At 48.0% G+C, this 15105-nt stretch overlaps 1 protein-coding gene across 1 annotated transcript; it reads left to right on the top strand.

Annotated features, from left to right (window-relative positions):
* Positions 1-7352: 7352 nt before the first annotated feature.
* Positions 7353-9245, top strand: PtA15_16A347 (uncharacterized protein; the record flags this gene model as incomplete). The annotated part of the gene is made up of 9 exons (XM_053164028.1): positions 7353-7383; positions 7479-7511; positions 7591-7750; positions 7833-7936; positions 8028-8265; positions 8343-8387; positions 8541-8652; positions 8736-8853; positions 8941-9245. 9 exons carry the CDS (start codon positions 7353-7355, stop codon positions 9243-9245), a joined length of 1146 nt encoding a protein of 381 aa, XP_053027994.1.
* Between the last annotated feature and the right edge of the window lie 5860 nt (positions 9246-15105).

Below are 15105 nucleotides of genomic sequence, written 5' to 3'. Positions count from 1 at the left end.
GAATTTATCAAAGCTGTGGAAAAGATTCGAGCAAAATTTAAGCCAACAACACCCTACTACCCAGAAGCTAATGGCATGATTGAAAGAGGGCACAGACCTATTAAAGATACCTTGGTAAAAATGTGTGGAGAGTCTGGGGGAAAGTGGCGGGAATATCTGCCTTTAGTACTTTTTTCCGACAGGATCTCTACAAAGAGGACAACAGGATACTCACCATACAAGTTGGTATTTGGCCAGAAATCAGTTTTACCCGTGGACCTGGAAATGGATACATATTTAGGAATTGATTGGACAGACATTAGTACAACTGTGGAACTCTTGGAAGCACGGACTCGGCAACTGGAGAGGAGAGAGGAAATTCTAGGAATAGCTCATCAGAAGCTTCAAGAAACACGAGAATCATCAGTTAGGTTCTGGGACAGAAAGATGGCGGCCCGGCTTCAGAAACCTTTAAACCCAGGCGAAATGGTTCTTATTTACAATAAAAGTCTAGAGGATCAATGGGGAAAGCTGTTTGCGCATCATTGGAACGGGCCTTTCAAAATTAAGAAGCAACTCAGTGGTGGATCCTACATTTTGCAAGAACTAGACAGAACAGAACTAAAGAGGGCTTACGCAGCATCACATATCAAACAATTCTATCCACGAGGACGGCTATTGACCAAAATTCAGGAGGATGAAGTCGAAGATTTAGATCAGGATTTGGACCAAGACGCCAAGGAAGGGTTGCAAAGCTCAGAATGAATCATATTTCTTTGTTGTAACAGTATCAAGAAGGTAAAACATAAATAAAAGAGATAAAAAAGAATAGAAAACAATATAAAAAGAAAAGTAAAAAAAAAAAAAAAAAGAATAAAAGAAGAAGTTAAACTCATGTTTTTCAAGTTGGGGGAGGATCTTTTACCATGTAACAGTATCATTCTCAATTTGGTTGAGGACAACCATTTAAGTTGGGGGAGGGGGTTCTTTCTTATCAGTCTCAAAGTTGCATCAAAGTCTCAGTTTTTTTCAAAAAAAATTTGAAGTCTTACTTGATCCCCACTCTTAAAAAGTAAAAAGTAGAAAAATCAGACTCAATTTCTTACTTGCAATCTTCAGACAAACGACCATAGGATTGTTACTCGGGATATCTTGGAGCAAACACAGGAAGCAGGGACTTAAAGTCTTTAACGGTACAATCAGGTCGACAGTAAAACAAGCAGGACACAGGATCACAAGAAGGGAAGGTTTTTTTTCGGAGGCTTTACAAGTTTCTCAAGGACAAGTGGAACGGAGAAGGAATTCTTTTCAGAGGTCAAGACAGTCTGGCCGCCGATATCGAAGCCGGGTCTAAACGGTCAACAAGCGAAAAGAAGAAGGAACAGTCAGTACTCGAGTTGGGAAAAAAAAGAAAAGGGGACATACCTAGAAGTAGCCGGCGTGGGTGGTAAGGAACACCGCTTGATTGGCGGTGAACGCCCATTGGAAGTTCTGAAACAAAGTAATACGAGATTCAAGCTCGCCAAGGGTGGAAGCTGGATATTGGTTGCAGTGAAGGATGAAGTCGTTGGCAATATGGTTGAAGATGACAAGCAGGTCTTCTTCCTGGTAGACTTAGGTACCAAACGGAATAGTATGGTCACCCACGAGGGTGCGGCGAATTTGGGGAAGGTCAAGATTAATCAGACGAGTAGAAACGACCGGTGGAGCAGGTGGCGGACCCTCAGTGGCCCAATCAGTGACTGGACCGAACTCAATGGGCAAATTTGGACGAGGGAGAGCTTCAGCAGGATCGACACGGTCAGTCACATAAGGAGGCGGGTCATTCATGACCGCATCAACTAGAGTCCCCTCTGTAGAGGAATCGACAACAATCGGAGCCTCCGCAGACGATCCGGGAGCTGGGGAACCGGCGGGCAAAGTGGAAGCAATACTGGAAGTTCTAGTGGAGGAATCGGATACCGGCGGATAGACCGGGCTGGCCAAGCCAGGAGGAGCTTGAATGGAGGAGTTGCTAACCCAGGCTGGGGACCAATCACCGCAGATGGGGTAAAAATTGATCCCGTCCTGAACTCGATCGACCTGGGAACAATAACGAAGATCAGTATCATCCAAGGAAAAGAAAGAGGAGATTGAAAACGAACCGAGTTGAGTACCACATCAGCATGGCGGGGACCAGCGGCAGGATCAACATCCATGTCCTGGAAAACAACAAACAAAGAAGTTAGAAACAAGGAAACAAAAGAAGAAGAGAAACTGGCGAACGTACCGATTCGTTGGAGGTCTTCTGGCTAGGAACAGGCTCCCCAACCGCTCCAAAAGTAACTGTGGTATTGATCGCAAGACGGTTCAAAGACACAATGGTCCCAGACTCAGACTGAACAAAAGGGAAACGGTAACATAAGTAAGGAGGAGGAAGGAGGAGAAGGACGAGCAAAGTGATGTACGTTATCGGTCGGAGGAGAAGGACAAGCATTACGAGCCGGCTGGGGAACAAACAAAGAACGGATCACAATCAGAATTGTGGCACAGAACTCATAGGTCATAACCACAATCAAAATCTACCACGAAGGGGGGAGCCTCAGCAGAGACACGTTGAGAACGATGGCGAGTGGAAGGCATAAAGATCTGAAGACAGCTATCGATAGGGGAGACCTGGGTGTGCAGACTGAAGACGGAACAGAAGAGCTGAAGACAAAACGCTTTTATCTCTTGAGGATCGGTATTGAAGCGGCCAATACTCTCCTTGCACAGGGACCCCATTGACCCCCGTGACAAGGAGAGAATAGGAGTTGATTTTGAAGCGGTTCCGTTAGACATAACAAAGCGTCCAGGCAGATTTCATTCGAATGCAATATGCATACGGTCGGGTCTTGTGTTTGAATGTACGAGTAAAGTGAATAACAAAAGGGAGCAGGCAATCAGTTCTCTCTTGTAAACGGACTGGAAGGCGCTAGCGATGGCAAATCTTCTGAAGATGATGCTCCAATTAAGAAGAAATGAGAAGAACGCGAACAGGAGACGACTTACCTAAAGATTGAGCACCACCGCGGCCAGAACGAGGAGGAGTGGGGATGACGGATGAGGGAGAAGCTGCTTAAAGCAGGGATCGAACGAGCTGAAGGGATATCACAGACGCTGACACGGACTCGTACTCCGAATCGGAGAAACGCACACGTCATCAGAACACGCAGAGCGCGACTGCGGGCGCAGCAGCGAGGCCCGCACGACCAATCAGGCAGACCCAGTACCCCCAATGACTATTCAACACCCAAGGCGCGCGAGCAAGCACAGCGGCAACCAGCGCGCACTGCGGACTGTGCAGGACCCGTGACAAGCAGTTTGGACACCACAGGACCACGGTTCAAACCCCAAGGGACATAACCACAACCAACGACCTATAACCTGGGTTCAATTCCCACCAAACCCAACAAAATCAGACACCACAAGCGCGCAATTTCGACCCGAACCTCAGCATAGAAATAAATTCAGCCAAAAAACAGGGCGCTGGTTTAAGCATCTGCCTCAACCTAAAAATTCAAGTCTCACTCTCCGCAAAACACAAAATACCTATACAAAAACCATGAACTCAAGAATACACTCTCAAGCCAAATCAAGCCTCAACCTCAAAACAAACACAATTATCAGTCATAATTGACTGGGGACAGTCAATAAGTTGGGGGAGGATGTGGTCATTATTCCTGTGTTTGTAGGAGGAAAAATTCAAACTTTTATGTGTACTCACAAAACGCCTCAAGATACGGCCAAATGGACATCAGAAATGGAATCTAGGACCAAAATAACCCCTAGTCACCCACTGAAACCACTCTCATATCTCTACCGGATCAGAAGCTACGCAAATCACCCCTTTCACGCACCAGTCCGAGTGGGTTCACACACAGACTCAACTCTTGGCTACCATACTTGGCATAATGCATACGGCACATGAATTACTTTTCATCCTTCCTTTTATCAGGCCTCACCTCCTATTTCCCCTTGCATATGTTTGTTTCCCATTTGCATATCTTTGATCTTGGAAAATCCTTGTATGAATATATATGATCCTGTTTGCATATCAAAGGGACGCATTGTAGATAGTCTAGCTAAATTCCCTCAGTTGTACTTTCTCACCAGCCAAATTCCCTCAAAGCTGTTCCCCTGGAGCTAAATTCCCTCATCATTGTCTATATAAGGAGGCCTCTGCCTGCCAGTTGTTCCCTCCTCATGCCATCCGGCAGTATATATTCCCTACTCACTTATCACCACTCATATTATCATCGATCCATATCACAGTTATCAGTTCATATCACCACTCAGTTTTCACATACCTTTCACACTCTTTGAAATTTATATCACCACTCAGTCACACACCTTTCACCAGTAACCAGTCCTCGGTTCCACTCCTGGTTGAGCTTAGCTCCCTCTCTTCCTCATCACTCCTCACTTTCTGAACTTATATACCCCCAGGTCAAGGACCTAGGCTCAAGCCTCACTCAAGACATCAAGTCACCGTCACCTATCTCATACATCAGTAACTCCATCAACCTCAGACATCGAGAACAATCCTCTTATATATCTCATCTTTGAACATATCCTATCACAAAATAAATTGCCAAGCTTACCTTGGTGGTCTTGTTTTCTGATATACAGAAAGGCAGAGCTTGCACCTCATCCATACCTTTCGCCATTCAGCAAAAGGGTCACACGACACCTTTTGAGTCTTACACCGGGACCACGCATATCAGGCCCGCAACATTGTCAACCAACTCATCAAGAACGAGAAGGATTGACAAGATCGACATGGCGGTAAGAATTTCTTTTAAGATAAAAAGATTTATTGTGAAGACTGGGATGCAGTGAAGCGATTGAATGACCTTCTTAGTGTAAGTTCTCATTTTACTTCCCCTGCTATTCTTTTGCAGCACTGAAAATTCATACAATCAAACAGGAATTCTACTTTATAACTAAAAAAATGGAGGGAGATTATTCCTCAGCTGTACTGATGCTAGGTGAGTACAAGCACATGAAGGAGTTTCTTAAGGCTTGACTTGCCTCTAGTCCAACCGAGAATTCTGATCAATGCTAGTCAAGATGATCAACAAAATCAATACCTACATGGCAGAAGCGTTGGATTGTGACGCAGTTATCTTGGCAACTATGCTCAACCCCGCCTTTTGACTTTCAATCTTTCAACACTGGTTCCCTTCTCACAAAAGCTACGCCAAAGATCTCCTCCAGCAGAAATATGACGAACAAAAGGTAGACCTTGCGATTGTAGAAGAATTCAGACCCTCTTCCCCACCAATTGAACCCAATCCAAAACCTTCAAACCACCAGCGCGCCAATATTGACTTTTTCCCAGAAGCAATAGAATTAAACTTGACAGGAGATAGAGATGGCACTTGGCACCCGCCACACTCCAGCACATAATTCTATGTGCTTGCAGGTACCCATTGCGCGCGTGCAGCTCCCTACATGTATTTTTACTAAAATGGAACCCCTGGCACCCGCCATGGGCGCCTGCAGGCGCATAGAATTATGTGCTGAAGTGTGACGGGTACCCGCCGGCGGGTGCCAAGTGCCATCTCTAACAGGAGAGTTGGACTTGTACCTTGGGGGCAAGCACAAATTGGTGCCAGCCCATGCTGACCAATGCCTTAGATGGTGGAGAGTAAGCAATTTCCTCTATGTTGATTTTCATATCAGGTTTTAACTCAATAGTTCTTGTTTCATTGCATCCTTAGGAGCACAGTTCTGAATTTACGGTCCTGGCTTCCTTGGCCAAGGATTACTTGGCCTGCTTGGCCACATTGGCCAGTGTTGAAAGATGCTTCTCAGCAGCAGCGGATGTTTGCAGACATGACAGGGGGAGTCTTGCGCCAAGAACAATAGAGAGATTGGTGAGCTCTCACCAATGGTTTCATCAAGGATTCAAGGCTGGCGGAGACTTCAAACAGGCTCAATCTGTTGTCTCACAGGGTCTTCTGGACTGGGAAGACAAGAAGAAAAAAGCGACTAGCACCGATGATCATTGATCATCTTCATTTTTTTATTTCTCTTTTCTAACACTTTCTTCTCCCCCCAGACCCCAGTGCCACCTTTCCTCCCCCAATACTTACTCTTAAAATTCCTCTTTTTTTGTATCCTAGCTAGCAACTGCCACACAATAAACAAGTCCCCCCAGGGCCCAGGTGGCAAATACAACATATACAGCAGATACTTGAATTGTATTGCATTGGATTTCCCAATGCAATACAAATGTATTTTTTAATATGTATTGGGTTGGCATATACATTTGTATCTGTATTGCATCTTCCAGGCAATACAATACAATACATTAAAATAATTTTGTATTTTACAAAAAATACAATACATTGTATATGAATATACAATACACGTATTGCATTTGTTGCAGCGTTGCTGCTAGGCCTTCATATACAATTCAACTTGATTTGAACTGGAGTCATGAATTGGCCAAGGTTAAATTTTTCTGCCCTATTTAGTTACAGCTAAGATCAGCTTTAGTTGGACATAACAGCAAGATTGGCTGGAACTTGAATTGATAATGCTACAACAGTTGACATGCCACAGGGTTAAGGAAGAAAGGTAAGATTTGGCACTCTCTAGAGAGTGCAACACTTTTTCCCTTGGTGAGTCATTTGGATAAAATGGTGCAGTAAATGATGAACAATACTTCAACATGCTGTGACTCATCAGAACTGTGTAGAGATGTCCATTTGGTACTTCTTAGCAGGTAAGTGCCACCCTTCAGAAGATACCTCTGAAGCCTTGCAGGTACCCATGGCTGGTGAAGAGCTAATTACTTAGATTCTAACTAAAATGGAACACCCCACACCCCCCATGGGTACCTGCAAGGGCACTCTGCCAACGGGTGCCAAACTACCATCTCTAGAACTGTGTTACTCCAACAGCTCCCAAATGAAGTTAAAACAGCATATCAGCTTGCGTCAGAATCCCCATTAAAAATTGAATTGCGGAAATGGCTGGCTTGATTTTGATGGTCAACATTTTCACTTGACTGCTTGTTGGTTTTGCTCCGCGGCCCGCAGGCCCGACGCTTGAACGGTGGGCTTCCCTGGTGTTTCTCTCTCGGCGCGTTGCACGTGTAACATTCCGATCCCAAACCTGGTCACCTCGGTGACAGGTGAGCTATATGACCAAGGCTTGCCTCACCCAGCGGCCAGCACCTCAATCGGGCGGTGTTTCCTGGTGTTTCTCTCTCTTGCACGTGTGACATTCCGATCCCAAACCTGGTCACCTCGGTGACAGGTGAGCTATATGACCAAGGCTTGCCTCGCCCAGCGGCCAGCACCTCAATCTCATAACTCACACTCACCTGATCTACTGATAATATGCCTCGCGATCTTGAAGATGAGATCTTTGGTAAGTGGTCAGATCTCTGTCTGAAAACATTCTTATCAGCTTGGAAAGTTTCCTTATGTCTGATTGAATCCATGCTTCCGAATTCATTCATTCAGGTGGAGAGTCCGATCTATCTGATTTCGAGCAAGGTAAGGAGCCACTCACGACCAGATTTAACAAAGTGTGAACGTGAAGATTTCCGCTGACATTTTCGGGGATCCAATCAAGATGAGAGGCCCGCCGAACAAGTACAAGACGATCTTCCAGATGAAGAACGGCAGCGTGAACAGAAAGATGGCGGCCAATCCCATGAACCTATGTCACGCGAAGGTACACACGGATTCCCCAAGTTTAGGAAAGATCCGAAGCATAGACCTTCTGAAGAAAGGTGAAACCAACTACCCACACTTAGACCCCTTCACGCTCACATGTTTTCACTGAAACTCGGCTGAACGGTCCCTTTTTCGTAGTTCGGCGCCACGGAAAAAGCCCAACAAACGACCCGACCCTGCAGCTAGTGGAGCTCCACAAGATTTAGGCGGTGAAGTGGAAGCACCCCTTGACCCTGAAGAGCGTGAGCGGCGCGGAAACTCCAAAGGGCCTGGATGAACTAAAGAAACGCGAGTAAAAATTCTAACGATTGTGGGCTTTTGATCGTACTTCAGAGCGACGACAGGAGCTCTACCAACAGATCGATGAAGCAGCGGGCAAGGGCAAGAAGGGCAAACGGCGTCGACGGAAAGGGGGCGATGATGATTTGGAGATGATGGCCGACGAGGAAGTGTCCCGGCTCCGTTCGCGGATGCTGAATGCGGTTGAGAAGGACAACCAAGCGAACGAGGAGCGTCGGCCGGCCACGGAGAAACTGATGCTCCTGCCGATCGTGACATCTACCATGCGAAAGTACTCAGCCATTCCACATCATCTCTCCGAGACGTCTGCCTCACTGATATCCTCTCATCCACTTGACCTCACCACAGATCCCATCTCGAGACCGCAATTCTCGACAACGGCGTCTCAGAACCGTTTGGATATATATCAAGAGCCTCATAGTTGACTAGTTGCTTGTGGCTCTCTAATGGACTTTGGAAGAGGGGGAGCTATTCAGAATTTGTGGGTTCTCTACATCAGCATACATAGCTACTCTTGCTTAATGTCTCTTTGTTTGGAATATTCAGCACCCTCACATTCGACATGCTGGAGGCTGTCAAGAAGTGGCTCGAGCCCCTGCCCGACCGCTCCCTTCCCGCGCTCAACATCCAACGTGAGCTCCTCGAGCTGCTCGACAAAGTCAGTCATTGCCCGATCCTTCCCTCCCTTTTCGCAACCAAGCCGGCTCGTGTTCACCGGAGCTGATCGGACCTTCAAAATAGATGACCAGCATAGACACTCAGTCGCTCAAGGCTAGTGAGCTCGGCAAGATCGTCCTCTTTTACACTAAATGTCCCCGGGTCGACCCCGCGATCAAGCGGACGGCGGACCAGCTAGTCAGTACGTATGCTCTCTCTGTCTCCTGATCCCGCTTTGTTCCGCCCGATTATTGACGGTCCCACATTTCGTGATCCTGGTGAATGTCAGCACGTTGGATGAAGCCGATCCTGCGTCGCTCAGCGCGATCTCGCGAACCACTACCTACAGGCCTTCCCCGAGTCGTCCGACCGCCTACGGGAGGCGCCACGAGCTCCCAGCGCGCCCGGATCCCAGAGACTGTCCAACAGCACTTCCAGAACCCTGCCCGATCCCAGCTCGATACTAACACCGACGGCCCGCCTGGCTCCCAGAACCCTGCCATGCGCAATAGCACCCAGAAGGCTACGGCTAAGAAGACCCGCGAATGGGCTCGTAAACTCCAGGAAGCAAAGAAACTTCAGCGTATGGGCTGATCACTTCTCACTTCCACCCCGTCATCGTTATATGTGGCCACGTTTGGTATAACCCCCGCGAGAAAAGCACGTCATCATTTGAGTCTCATGAATGGATGCCCATGGGCTTTGTTTCTAACACATGACACACTCGCTGTTGGCTGGAAATCTATATTTGCTGTTTCACACACTGAGCCTGTAAAACACTGTAGGGTCTTGGAAAAACGACTCCCAAGTTTTGGGAAAATGACTCCCATACGTCCGCGCGACTATTTTTCGACCAGCGCTGGACGTTGACCTAGACCTTTTTTTTGGGTACGGCGTTTTTAGAGCCGTCGATCCAAAAAAATTATTTTTTGGGAGTCGTCCCCACTAATTTTTTGTATTATTTTTTATTATTTTTAATATGTATAACTTTTTTGTTCCACGTACTAGAGCCATAAAAAATTTGATGGCACAGAGAAACATACACAAAAAGACAATACTGAAAGTTTTAGCAGTATTGTCCCATCAGAAAATGAGATATAAGGGATGTGCGCCAAAATTAGTAGGAAAATAACTGCTGACTGTGTAACTTTTGTGTTACACACCCAAAATGTCCACAAATTCCAGGGATATCTTAAGACTGCATAAACTCTGTGATATAAAATTTCTGGCATTATTGTTCCATCAGAACATAACACATAAGGGGCGTGCCGAATGCTCAGTAGGAAATGACTGCTAACTGTGTAACTTTTGTGTTACACAACCAAACAGTCTAAAATTTTCAGGGATATTTCAAGACTGTAACTCCTCTGCGCTATAAGGTTTGTGGCATTAGTGTGCCATCAGAACATGAGATATGAGGGGTGCAGCTCCACAATAGACATGCTCCCTACCAGCGCACAATTTGTACCTCATGTTTGATGACACAAACTCTCAGAGCTGCCAGAAATAATGAGGACAAGAAAATGTAAAAAGTGTTTATTCAAAAAATACTAGAGAGGAATAATAACAATATTTATTCAAAAAAGACTAGAACAACCACCAATACATGAAAACTACAAATGGAAATACTAGTAAAATTTACCACTCTTATCAGGAAAGAGGAGCTTTCTTCCACCTGTTTGAGCAAAACAATCAGAGTATCTTGCCTCCCAACCTTGTGCCTCTGGGTTGGCATTTAGCTTCCAGCTCTTTTGTAGGGAAGGGGCAGGGAAGACGTCAGGGGAGGATAGTTCTAGAGCCACAAAGTGATTGAGTTGCCGGATGAAAGCCAAGAAGATCAGGGGGTTTTGTTTAGGAGGGCAGAAGGAGGGAAGGAAAGTTTGAGACCACTCTTCAGTGAAATAAAAACCTGGCCGTTGGAAAGTGTTGGCCAGTGCTTCGCTGGAGGAGGGCATCGCCATCCAATGAGCCATACCGCAACCTTTGGTACCGGAAAAGTTTATTCTGGCCAGAGCCGACTTGATGTTGTGAAAATGTCCCAACTTCACGTACCACTTGCCTCGTTTGCTGATTTCGTTGGCTAGAGCTTCTCGGACTGCACTCCAAGCGCCCTGACCATTCCCCAAGCACCATGCCACCGCGCGGAATCCACAATGGCCATCTGACTCGACATCAAGTATCCGCTTGACCAAGGATCTGATGATGACTGGGAGTTGATTGAGCCAATTCGGTCGGTCAACTGGTTCTTTGGATGGGGGTGGGGGGACTGGTGCTGTTGGTGGTGGAGGGACTCACGTGGCTCGCGCGGCTCACGGCGGAGGTACCCGGCTAGATTTTGGCGGAGGGGCAGGGGCAGACGAGGTTGATTGAGCAGGAGAGGAAGGTGGTGCTGGATTCTTAGCGGTGGCGCGGGTCGGACGTTGCGGCGGAGGCGCGGGGCAGACGAGGTTGATTGCAAAGGAGGGGAAGGGGAAGGCGGAGCTCGCATCTTCCCAGCGGCGCGGGACGTACGTTGCTGCGGAGGGGCGGCGGCAGACAAGGCGGAGTTCACAGGAGGGGAAGGGGAAGCTGGCTTCTTAGGTGCGACGCGGACCGGTTTGAAGCGCTTTGTTGGGACTTGGGCTTTTGGCGGCGGAGGAGGAGGAAGCGCAGGTGAGGAGGGTGGTGGTGATGGAGACGGCGACAGAGAAGGAGTTGGAGAAGGAGTTGGAGAAGGAGACTGAGCGACTTTCTTGGCGGTCTTTGACTTTTGTGCCGGGAGTTTCCTCTTCTTGGGCGCTGGTTTGTTCTTCTCCTCTTCTTTCTTCCTTTTTTGTTGCTCCTTCTCTTCTTTCTTCATTTGTTTCATTTCTTCCTTCTCCGCTTTTCTGGTTTCCGCTAGCCTCTGTTTCTTGGACTTCATCATTGCTCCTTCTTCATTCTTCCTTTTATTTTCAACGTGTTCGAAGGCGGAGGGGTCCCTTTTTGTAGTTTTGGGTTTGTTTGGCGCTCCTTTTGGACGTCCACGGGTGGTCTGAGCTTGTGTTGGTTCCTGGATCGTCACAACGGTTCCAGAGCCTTCCAATAGGCTGTTGATAGCTTGTAACTGGGCCGCCATCTGCGCGGGATTCATCTGCAGGAGCCTTTCGCGGATCCGGTCAACTTGCTCGATTTGGGTGAGATCAGCGTTGGTGCCAAGAGCATGGAGATCCTGGGGGGAATGAAAAGACTCCAATTAGTAAGGGAATGGCGCAGGGGAGGTTAAAAATTGGAGGGAGGGGTGGCAGAGGGGCGGTGGCAATGGCCGGATGAATGGGAGTCGGCAGGAGTCGTTCTTCCAATTGAGGCTCCGCGGCTGGGGGATTTGGGAGTTGTTGGGAGTCGTTATCCCAATTGTCAGGCCGCACGGACGGAAAATGGGAGTCGTTCCTGTCCCTGGTGCGCACAGGGGCAAAAGGGAGTCGTTGGAAAAAAACGGGAGTCGTCCGCCGAGAAATGGGAGTTGTCCGCGGAGAAACGGGAGTCGTCATAGGAAAAATGGGAGTCGTCCACAAAACCCGGCCATCCAAGGCCCCCCCACATGACAAAAAGATAAAAAAAGACCCAGATCTTACCTTCATGTGCCACTGGACATGAAAATCCTTGGGAAGTATCTTCTCGCCATCCATTGCGCGCTGCCGGAGTGTATGCTTACAAGGAATTCCCATCCGGTTTTCGTAACACCCGTTGCACCTGTGCCAATTCTCCAGGTCAACACTTGCTCTGAGATTATCCTGCGCCTTCCGGAGAGCAAAGTGGGTGATCCGGCCGTGACAGAGCAAGAAAATCTTCCCTATTGATCGAAGGCTTCTAATCTTCTCCTTGTGATGCGCCGCGGAGATTTTGTGGGATTGAGCTTCAAGCGCATTCGTGATTAACTTGATGACGGCGGCAAAAGAATTGTTGGGGCCCAGGAGATAAGATTTGATAAAAGCATGCGATGATTCAATTCGAGACGTCGTCCGATGGTCAAAATGAGGTATATCCTTTATCCAAGCGTTAGCATACTTTTCACACACCGGAAGCCATGTCTCAATTATATAATCTCCAAAAGCTTCGCCGTATTTTGCGCAAAACCAACTGAAGCTTGAACGGAAATCGCCAGGACTAGTCATCTTGATTAAGTTGCTCCAGTGTTGAAGCATTTTGAACTCCTTTGCCTTGTTCTTGATGTGTTTTGCGCCATTGGAGACCAAGTTCTTCTGTATGTGCCAAGTGCAAAGCATGTGGGTCGAATCGGGAAAATTGGACTGGAGAGAGGAGATGAGAGCTTCTTCTTGGTCGGTCAGAACAACAGCAGGAAGGGGAATCTTGTTCGAGGTGAAAACAGTCAGGAGGGATTCGAGCGCCCAGTCGTAATAATCTTGTGTCTCTTTGGCAAGAAAGCAGAATGCCAAACTGAAAGACTTGTTGGCTCCAGTGACACTGGTGATGTGGAGGAGAGGCATCCAATACTTATTCGTCTTGTACGTACAGTCAAGGAAAAGGATTGAATGGTACTGATGGAGAAGCTTCACAGAGAGGGAATGGCAGAAAAAAAGGCCCTTGAGCTCGCCAGATTCGTTGACCTTCGTCATAGTCGTGAAATCGGTTCCAGCCAGAATTTCATTCAGGTGAATGATGGGACTGATTCCTTGCAACATCTCTTGCGCAGCCCGCTTTTGTGCTGAGTAAATCGTATCAATTGTGGCCAGGATTGTCTCGTCAGGGTGCAGCTTCTTGAGGCATTCAAGTATTTGTGCCGGTTGCAATCCGGCCTCGCCAAGTCTTTTCATTTCTTTGTAGAGAGTGTCGCTGAGCTTACGGTGAACAGTGTGGGCAACGGCGGCGGTGGGGCGGTGATTATGAGTCGAGTTGGAGACTGTGAATTTCCAGTGGCCCTTCTTCTTCTGGTTGTATACGGCAGCGGCGAACGGACAGCCAATCAATCGAGATGATATATTTTCACAAGTGTCACCTTTACGTTTGTTTTTTGCAGGATCACCTCCTCTGTATCATTTCAATGTGGATTTGATGTCAGTCAATACTAACAGAAGAATGAAAAAGAAGTGGGAAATAACAGACCTGACACATTTAAAATGGACATTCTTTCCTGGAACAGAGCGTTTGACCGATATTCCATAGCCATGCGCACAAGCAAATTCTTGGATGGCCTCCTTAACCAATTCAACGTCGTCATAATTTCCAGCTGGCGGCGCAGGAATGTTGCCGTAGATCGTCCTTTCTCCTTCTTCATTAACTGATTCTTCATCATCCGGTTGATTCTTATTCTCAAGTTCCATTTCTTTGAGCTCCTTCTCAGTTCTCTCTTCAGCAATTTTCTCAAGTATTTTCTCTATTTCTTCTGCGTTTTTTACAGTTGGAACTGTTCCAGAGTTTGGATCATTGTTAGTATTATCTTTGTCTAATTCTAACATTACAATACAATCTTCTATTGTTTTCTCTTCTCTGGCTAGCTCTACATATTCCTCAAGTGTCTTCTTGTTGTCTGGATTATCTAAGCTATAATCTTCAACTACTTCTTCCTCATTTTCTTCATGGATTTCGTTTTCTAGTTTTTTTTTGGCGATTTCTTGAGTAATTTGAAGGAGGAGGGGGTCTAGGGTGACGTCTTGAAGGGCTTCAGTGGTCTGAATGCAGGCTTCGACGGCGGCAATGGCCTGGGAGTCGGCGGCTGCGGTTTGGGAGTTGGCGGCTGAATGGGAGTTGGCGGCTGAATGGGAGTCGGCGGCTAAATGGGAGTCGGCGGCGAAATGGGAGTTGGCGGCTGCCGTTTGGGAGTCGGCGGCTGCCGTTTGGTAGTCGGCGGCTGCCGTTTGGGAGTCGGCGGCTGCCGTTTGGGAGTCGGCGGCTGCAGGAGGTTGGGAGTCGGCGGCTGCAGGACGTGGGGAGTCGACGGGGTCACGGGAGTCGGCGGGGGCTAGAACTTGATCACGGGAGTCAGCGGGGGCTAGACCTTGAGCACCGCTGGCTAGGACGGCTCCTTGGGGGTCTAGAATGGCCAGGGTGGCTCCGTGGTCCTGGGCTGCGATTGCAAGGGAGTCGGTGTCGATGCCAGACCCGTTCGCGGGGCCTTTGGCGGCGTCTTCATCGGCAGCTGGATCAAGGGTGTGAAAAAGGGTGTTGGGGGCTCAGTGCCTCCATTTTGGATGGGGGAGTCGGCAGGGGAGGGAGCTTACCTGGCCCTGCGGCTGGGGTTTCCTTGGCGTGCTCGCCAGGCACTGGGGCCTTGGCGTCCTGGATGGCGGCGATAGGGGGGTCGGCGAGCTTGACGGCGGCCATAGGGGGCCCGGCGTGCTCCATGGCGGCGACAGGGGCCTGGGAGTCCTGGTCCTGGATGGCGGCCGGGGCGGCTGGGTTAATCATATTATTGGATTGATCGGGCGGTTGGTGTGGACGGGTGAGCGGTGATCGGGCGGTTGGTGTGGCGGTTGTG

Source organism: Puccinia triticina, chromosome 16A (genome assembly GCF_026914185.1).
Source record: "Puccinia triticina chromosome 16A, complete sequence".
In the NCBI taxonomy this organism is placed as follows: Eukaryota; Fungi; Basidiomycota; class Pucciniomycetes; order Pucciniales; family Pucciniaceae; genus Puccinia; species Puccinia triticina.
This window is presented reverse-complemented; position numbering and strand designations above follow the sequence as displayed.